The sequence below is a fragment of the Oenanthe melanoleuca genome, chromosome 3 (assembly GCF_029582105.1).
Source record: "Oenanthe melanoleuca isolate GR-GAL-2019-014 chromosome 3, OMel1.0, whole genome shotgun sequence".
Taxonomy (NCBI): Eukaryota; Metazoa; Chordata; class Aves; order Passeriformes; family Muscicapidae; genus Oenanthe; species Oenanthe melanoleuca.
Genome location: NC_079336.1, coordinates 13,325,332 through 13,334,462, shown reverse-complemented (window position 1 = coordinate 13,334,462; position 9,131 = coordinate 13,325,332). Strand labels below are relative to the sequence as shown.

Here is a 9,131-nt window from a genome sequence, read left to right as displayed (position 1 = left end):
GACTATTCTTAGAATCCTCTGATCTACTAGAATGCCTTGTGAATCCAGCACTATCTGCATATTCAAATACTTGCCATTTACCTTTGCAAGGCGCTATAATCTCTTCCTTTTTATCCATGTGATCTTTGTGACATTTGATATGGCAGCGGCGACACTCAAGAGCAGGAGGAGGTTTAAACATGTGCCACAGTGGCTTCATACAAGCTTCACAATTGGTTGGGAAATGGTAAAGAGTAGGTATAAACTCATGTCCTTTGTGACAAATGTAATTTGACTTCTCTCCCATGGGCTCTACAGGAAATTCCTGTTCCTTTTTGCTCTCTCCTTCATTAGCATATAGGATCTAGAACGAAAGCAAAATAATCTCAGTATTCCTAGATGACAAATATAAACTCAGAGGCATTATCTAAACACAAAGATTGAAGAAGTACACTAGGAATGATTTTTCAATGATCGTTTAGTAAGTTTTCATTAGACAATGTTTTTGACAATGTCTGAAATGCCATGTCTGTTACACTAGAAACATTAATTTATTAATGAATACCTGGAATATCCTAGGAATTTCCTTGGAATCTGCTCTGTACACATCTGTCTGAGTGACTGGTCGGACGTGGAAGAGTTTGCTACAGGAAGTTGTTTCAATAAGGACAAAAATTAATGTTATCACAATGATAAATGTGACAGATTAACTTAGGATACAACGTATCATATTAAGACTTAGAGCCATTTTTTGCACATTTGTACAGATTTCTAATCACTTGGTAAAGCCCTGTCTTTCAACCCTGTACATGAACTCCCAAAAACCCAAAAAAATTCCCAAAAAAATGAAAAGAAGTCACAAAGCTGTATTTGCGGAAGCACTGGGAAACCATCATCATGTGACTTTAATGGCTGCTGTCACCTTTCTACCACAGTCCTGTCCCCATGTTCTGAATAGCCACGTTCTGCATTTATTAAGAAAATTAATTAACTATATAACTCACCTGTAAGGCCATGTTGTAAAATAAAATACACAAATACTGAAAATGGTATCTGCTCTGCTACAGTTTTCTTTACATGCTTTGCTCCCAAGTGTGTGTGATGGTTGTGGAGGCAGTTCAGTTACACCAGGGTTCAGTGCAGCTCCCTGGATCAGCCTGAGCACCACACTGCTCCTCCTGCACCAATGCCTACAGCAAACCCCACTCTTCACAACAGAGGGTACCCAAGGGTCCAGCTCTATAGCTCAGATTTTAAAAAGTCCTCTTCCCCTGTGATGTTGTGCTCCCAGACTGGACCTCAAAAGGCCCTTTGGTCACAGGTCTTTCCAATAGCTTTCACCAACAAATCAGAAGGAATCACACATGGCAATACTTACTCTATATCCAATACCATATGGGGATTAGATTGTTCTTTGTCTTGTTCACTGTCATAGAACAGGATCTTCTTGCTGCTTACAATTACATACTGTTAGGAGACAAAAGGATAAAACATGTTTTAGTCCAGCTCATTGCAGATGTCAAATATGTCACAGCAATTATATGCTACAAAAAATATGTTACAACATATGTTGTAGCGATATTTTTCTACAATTTGATTAAATGGTACCTAAGTGGACAACAGTAGTACTGTATACTAAATCCATGCCAAGGAATTCATTGTATAACAAACAAAATTCTGATTACTTGATAAATCAAGTTGTATTATCAGATTAACTGATTTTTAAACATATTTAAATACTGATGAAGAAACAAAAATGAAAGTCTGGAAGAAAGGAGGACATCAGCTTTTCCTTTCTATTTTATTGATTTAATTTTCACTTGGACTGCTAGAGAGAGTAACTGTCATCCTCTGCCTATTTCATGTGTGCAGGTCACAACCAATAGGGATCATACTTAAAAAGGTAACTATTATACTTAGTAGAGTAGCTAGCAATGTTCACTAAAAAGCTAATTACCTAAAAAATGTCCTACTTCCAGAATTTTGCCGACAATTAACTGTATGAAAGCAGTAAGGAAATTTGCATGAAAATGTGTATGTTACATTTTGGACAAAGACTCATCAAAGAGGCTACTGAGAAGCGGTAAACAAATGAAAGCTGCACAAGGCAGAAGAAGTAGGTTTTAGTCTTGTCTCCTAAATAAAGAAATTGTCAAAAGCACCTGCTTCTAGACTCTGCCTAATTCCAGCTATGTAATACTGCTGGGAATGCTTATAGCATGTATAATCATTTGAAGATCATGAATCACTGTTCTCACCTCTGGCTATACAAAGAGGTGTCTTAAACTATTGCAATTGTCTTAAGCTGCTCCTCTCAGATGTAGCTATACTAGCTAACATATTTTATACATTTAAGTAATGAGACAACACATATCAAAGAAAAACTGAAGTGTTGAAAACAGTAAGTTTAAAGTTGAGACAATGCATGAAACAAACTCATAAATCTGGTGTTCTTACCTTTTTAACCCATCCAAATTTTTTAGTGTTATTTCTAACAGGCATTGATAGCCAGCCTTCCAATCTTGATTCTGAAAAAGAGATATGTATTAAAGAACAGACAAAACATTTTTGAGACTACTGTGCATTTTAGAAGTTATTGAACATCAATAATAAAGCAAGAGAGCAAACATGAGAAGATGAACTATTTAACAGCACAAGATCTTGCGAAGTTTATCATAGTAAATGTCCAGGAATACATTAAATAATGTACCCCTGAATATAGCCAATAACTAGCAATGCAATCACAAAACAGTAGAAGAGGAGAGGGAAGAACAAACTTGCAATTATAGCACACACATTCGCTTTAGTGATTTTTTAAGTCTTAAAAGCCTTATGTCTACTGACCTTTATCTTTTACAACAGCACCTAAAGATATTAGTACAGACCACACAACATCAAATCCAAGATCGAAGAAAAGGCAAATTACCACCAAAATAATCCATATAACCTATATGCTGGGAAAATGTCATTCTAATTCATACTTTTTGGTCTGTAAATTTTTCTTTTCTCTAATTCTGCCTGCATCTCCTAGGCTTTCTAATCTAAAATAAGTAATTTTTGGCTAACCCTTAGGCCTTGCTGAATTCAACTGCCCTTTCACACACTTGCAGTATTTTATATTACACTGGCACATTTGTCAGATTTGATTCATCAAGAGTATCGAGAGCTCAGCTGTTGTTTGACATACACATTTCAATGCTGTTGGTGACCTATTTTAAAACACTGATCAAGTACATGAAACAGTTCTGTGTTTTGCCTCATACCTGCCACCTTATATCGTTCCTTTCAACTATGCCTTATAGAAAGTGTAGCAATGTTGATGCAAAGAAATTGTCCCATATCCAAGAAGCACATGTAGGGCAAAAAAATATGCATGTTTATCCTGTTTCCTAAAATATGATTTTCCTATTTTTCTCTGTAACCTGTTTAAATTAGACAAAATGAGAGCTTCTGATTAGACTTATTCACTTCTAGTGTCTATTCAATAGTAACAGATCAGAAAAAGGGCAGAATAATATGCTTGTAAACACTAAGAGGGAAAAACAACAGAAGACACTATACCACCTCAAATCTTTTGTAATTATGTCAGCAAAAAATCCCAGCTTAGCTATGATTTTTACTTTAGAACAAAGCAAATCCATGCACATACCTCAACAAGAGCTCACAAGGAAAAAAATATGTATGTATGTGGGTTTTCTTTCATTAGAAGCTTCAAAGCAGAAACCAGAGAATGAGGAAAATAGAGGAAATGCATTATTCTTTACTCTAGTTTGATGAAGTAATGTCAAAATACTACAAGACGTTCTACCTTTAGTGGCAAGGTATTCACACTTTAAAGGAACCTCATGTGAAATACAGAAATTTAAATGCAATAACCTCAAGCCTATAACATTAACACTAAACAGAAGCTTTGTGAAGAGAGTGCAAGTGTAGTCCTATAAAATGAATACAGAATTAGTAAAACAGGGCCTTGTCACTCATAATATATCTTTAAGGCAAAACAAGGTAATACTCAGAACAATTAATTTCTACAAGAAAATCATGTATGTTTTGATATGAGGAGTCAGATGTTTCTATACTTCACTTAAACACAAAGATGTGACTTTTTGGTTTCCAGTATTTTAGGGTCATACAGAGAGCTGCAGATACTGTGTAGAGGCTAACTTGAAAACAAGCCATAAGGCTCAATTATTCAATGCCTAAATAAAAATGGTGGGTTTATAACTGTCAGCAAGCATTTGCAAACATTTAGAGAAAACAGGCCAGTTATTTGTTCATGCAAACTTTCTCATGCCTTTGATGGCAATGTTTACTGTCACCGCAGCATGTTATCTGCCAGATTTGGTTTATGTTTCTTTAAATATGCATTAATAGTGTTAGTTCTGAACCAGAGAAATTGACACAATAAAAACAAAACCAAACGGTGCTCAGGGATGTCACCTGTGCTATCAACTTCTGTAGGGCTGTGGGAACAAGACAAAGGTTCTTCCTCTGAGTCAGAATCGGAATCAAGAAGCATGCGAGAACTGGAAGGCTTAGTGGCAATACTGACAGAGGTGGAAGAGTGCTGATAGGTAAAGGACATGGATTCCATAGTGTGGGATTGAGTGATACGGACTGAACATAAAGCATAAAGGAGGAAAAGTAGAAAAGAAGTCAAAATAGAATCTCTAAGAGAGTATTAGTTTTACATTTCATCACACAGTAATTGCTAAGTAACTGTCAAAGTAAAGTGAAAAAAATATTTAGTTCTAATGGAGCACAACAGAGTTTTAAAAAAATCTTGAAATAAATGAAAGGTGAAGTATTACAACAGACAGATTTAGTTAGCACATGAACAAGTGATCACTATCAAAGGATTGAGAAGATGGTAGAAACAGATGAAGATGAAAATCACAGAATCATCAGGCCATCAATTTTATAGTCCAGTTTCTATGGAAAAACACTGGTATAAACCTAGTTAATGCAGAAATATTAATAAAATTAACATACCAGGGAATCCATCATCTGCCTCAGCCTCTCCAGGTCCACTGCCTATGCTACTGTTGTCCAGCCCAATGTGCAGTGACTGCAGCTGGGAACGAAGCTGTTCAATGTCACTATCTTTGCTGTCCAGAGTCATCTGCAGTTCAATCCGTATCTGACTCTCTTCTGCTATTTGCTGCAGGGAGAAATTGCAAGATTTCCTATTAGCACTAAGTTTGGTTACTCAGAGAAAATTATGCAGAATTTGTAGCCAATCTCAAAATACATTTTGTATATTTTTTTTGGTTGGGGAAATTCAGAAATAGAGACTGGATATGCTACCTTAAAGTCTGTATTCTACAGAATACAGACTGCAATGTTTATATTTACAAAAGGATCTTACTGCCTGCATTTCATTTATTTCCTTCTGATATTTGATCATCATCTGAGTTAACTTTTCTCGTTCAGACTTCAGCTCCATATGCAGCTTCCTATTTTCCTTCTCCTTCCGCCGTACATCAGTGTCAGCTCCACGTTTGACTGGACCTTTCCGATTCATGATTTCAGCCAATTTATTCACAGCCTTCCCGTGGGAAAGAAAAAAGTGACAAAAAACACACTAGTAAATACCCAGAGTTATGTTGTGAAGAAATAAAGTCTTCTCTCCATCTATAACCTGGCATTTCTAACTACAAACTAAGACCTCTGCAATCCTGTACTACAAGCTTCAAGCTTGCTTTAATTCAATGTATTACACAAAATATAAAAGGTAATGATGCCATTTTTACTTGAAGCAAGCATTAGCTGTGTGAGGACTTTCACTCATTTAAATAATCCCTTCCATTTTCACTCGCTAGACCCAAAATACGTTTTTGTATTAAAATGCCACTTGTTCTAAAAAAAAACCAATCTAGATTAAAATCAGAAAATCAGTACTTCTTTATAGAACTTGTAGAGGCATATAAATCAAGACTGAAACCAGTAACATATCAAATCATTTGATGGAAAAGAAGACTTTTGCTGGTGGAATACATCTGGATTAGAAGTTCCTCTATTATGTATCATAAGGTTCCAGTTTCACTACACTGAAAGTCTACTCAGAAGAAGGAAGAATAAAACAAATATATTTTCCTTCAGAGAAAAAACAAAGAAAGCATTGCTAGCACATATCAATAGTGTATAATGGAAAGTATTCTACTAAAAATTATTTGATACATGAACACTGTGTCTACATGCATTTGAATATACTTGCTTACCTGCGTTTTTAATGTTCTTTCATTCAACAACTGTTTCTCAAATTGTGCTTTAATATTTCCTACATTTGCTTCTTCTTCTTTTAGCTTTGTAATTTCTGTAGCAAGATAATTAACAGAAAATCTATGAAAACTCATTACAAACAAATATAAGTATTATTAAAGAACAAATAAAGTTTCAATTAAAATCACATTTAGTTCAGAGATTACGTACGTTCTTGTGCTTCCTTCAGTTTATTATTTAGTTCTTCTTTCTCATTAGCAAGGTTAGCCACATCACTGGTTAGTGTCCTATTTGCTTCCTCCAACTGGAAAAAAAAAAAGGCATGTGACCATGTAACAAAACTCATTTGGCAAATGAAGCATTACAGGACAGAAGGAAATGCTGCAGAGTGAGACCAGGATAAGGATAAGAGGACTTGCTGTAAAAGGGATAGAGTAACAGAAGAAAGAATGGTCAGAGAAATGCATGGAAGAAACAGGGTAAGAAATTCTTGAATTGCAATCATAAGAAATAAATATTTTTAAATGCTAGATTATACTTGTGTATCTCTGAATCTGCTAAAGAGCAACGGATAACTCAAACTGCAAATAAAGCTCATATACAACCTCTACCAAAATTACAGATCATGTAACTCACCGAGGCTATGGTGGCATCTTTCTCAGTAAGTTCCTGTTTATGCCTTGCCATCATCTCTTTAATCTCCAGCTCTTTCATAATCTTCTCTTTTTCCAAATCAGAGTACTGCTCTTCAGCAATGGAACGGGCAAGCTGTTCTGAATCTGCTTTTGTCAAAGTAATCTCTAGCTGAGCAGCCAAGGAATCTCTGCAAATTATTGATATATACTTTTAACTTTAAAATAGGTAGGCTAGGGAGGGGAGGAAAGGAAACAACAAAAAGCCATCTTGATCTTTTATGTATTAGTAGTCCAACTAGCAAAACCTACCTCTCATCCTGTAACTCTTGTATCTTTTGCTGCATTTCCTTACACATTTTGGTCTTTTCCTCACATTCCTCTTTAAGTTCTCGAACTTGTGTCTTATAGAGAGTCTAGAATTTAAAATTGGAAAGAAAATTATGTGATTTCCATACTCTGTACTCTTGAAGGTCCACAAAAATTATACAAGTTGACATGATATGCAGTTCCTTAATCACACTAATTGGAGTATAATTGTGCAATGCCTTCTCTAAACTTGTCTAAATGTCATCATCATTCACAAATGTGCTTTAGTTATTTTACTTTGCTGTTGTTCCTTTTTTAACCTGTATATTTGTGAATGGGTAGATGTATGATTTACATTTTCTATGTTTGTATACCTGCTGTTAAAGATACTCTAAATGTGAAAATCACTACTTCGTACAAATTCAGAAGTATCAGAAGAAAATAATTAATTTCTTTTTCTCTACTATTTTAAATCTTTGTCTGATGTAATGTGGAGTTTAGATTCTAATCATATAAATCCATGAAACCAACATGACAGTTAAAGAACAAAAAGAAATACAGGAATAAGAGAAAAACCAATTAGAAAATAACCTGAAATTCAAAATTTCATGGAATCAATACAAATCTAGAACTCTGAAGAAAATGAAAGAAACATTATATTGCTCTGTGTCATTCAAATGACTGACTACAGGTCAAGTACAGACAACTCTGAGTGTACTTACTGCAGAGGGATTTCAAGACAGATTGTCTCTCTCTGGCCCACCTATAGCAGTTAAATGACCTCAGTTCTCCCTTAAAGTGTGTAACATTTTCATCGATATAACTTAGGCCTTCTCCTCACTGAATTAATTTCAATATTAATTTTCCATTAATATTGAAATAAGCCTTTTGGCATCTCCTGCAGTGCAACTGGCTGTGCACTGTTAATAAAAATCAACCTCCACAAGCTAGTGATGATTTTTAAGTATGATATCTATTTATTCTGGTGCACCTTACCACAATAAATAAAAAACTCCCTACAGATCACTACCAAGTTTGGTCATAATGTAAAATTTCTTTCTGAGCCATAGAAAGAGTGAGAGTACAACTCTTCTCCACCATACAGCATGGAAGAGATGCAGATGCAAAAGGCTTAAAACATGCAAAAAATTATTCACACTGTGAAAAATAAGCCGCTTGACTCCTCCCTCTGAACTTCCCTACAAAGCTGGAACATTTCTCAACATAAACTCTTTTGTGCTACTCAGTGATCAAGATGAAAGCAGCAGATAACACTGGAGACAGGCACAAGAGAAACAAGTAGCTTTGGGTTAGAGATGTGAAATGTTTGAAGGCTGAAGGGAAACAAGATAAGCTAACATACTCAGTAAACAGATTAATATAAAAATTAAGCAGCATAAAACATACTGAGAAATACTGTTCAGCTTCGAGCTGGTCTTGAAGCTCTTTCATTTGTCCATCTGCATCTTGACGTTCCCTAGAAAGGAAGAACATGCTTTAGAGATATGAAGATATTCCAAGGCAGTAAACAGAAAAGACAGTATTCACACTCTTAAGATCTCCGGTAGTTTCTCGACCTAAGTATCATCAGCTATTAAATCTGAAGCTTTCTCTGGGTACCAGCTCTCTTTTTCACTTGTACAGCTGAGAATACTGGAGTAATAACATAACAAGTCAGTTTAATACTGCTAACACACTAACTGCAACAGTGTCACAAAGTTTAACCAGTAAGAGACACTGATAAATACCAACAGAATTTTATTTCTATGTAAAATGTTACTGATCTGACTGGTTTTTTGAGTCTCTTGTTTACTACAGCACAGTCTGTGAATGTCTGTATTCCTTGACATGCGTATTTTCTTGAATTCATCTGTTATTTAAACAACAGTCAGTTCCATAACAGAAATGTAGCAGAAAAGATTTCTGCCAATGTTCCACATTATGGTTATCTTTTACATGACTAACTGCATCTTGCTGACAGAAAGGCAA

At 35.3% G+C, this 9,131-nt stretch overlaps 1 protein-coding gene across 2 annotated transcripts in view; it reads right to left on the bottom strand.

Moving 5' to 3' along the window:
- ROCK2 (Rho associated coiled-coil containing protein kinase 2) overlaps positions 1-9,131 on the bottom strand; it is a 36,094-nt gene that overhangs the window by 5,414 nt on the left and 21,549 nt on the right. For both annotated transcript variants that reach the window (XM_056486466.1, XM_056486467.1), the window contains 11 exons: positions 8,550-8,619; positions 7,146-7,249; positions 6,838-7,024; positions 6,412-6,505; positions 6,201-6,295; positions 5,348-5,527; positions 4,972-5,140; positions 2,437-2,507; positions 1,358-1,446; positions 545-623; positions 82-343 (listed from right to left, as the gene is read on the bottom strand). In XM_056486466.1, the coding sequence (XP_056342441.1) occupies positions 82-343; positions 545-623; positions 1,358-1,446; positions 2,437-2,507; positions 4,972-5,140; positions 5,348-5,527; positions 6,201-6,295; positions 6,412-6,505; positions 6,838-7,024; positions 7,146-7,249; positions 8,550-8,619 (1,400 nt within the window). The remainder of the gene's footprint in view (positions 1-81; positions 344-544; positions 624-1,357; positions 1,447-2,436; positions 2,508-4,971; positions 5,141-5,347; positions 5,528-6,200; positions 6,296-6,411; positions 6,506-6,837; positions 7,025-7,145; positions 7,250-8,549; positions 8,620-9,131) is intronic.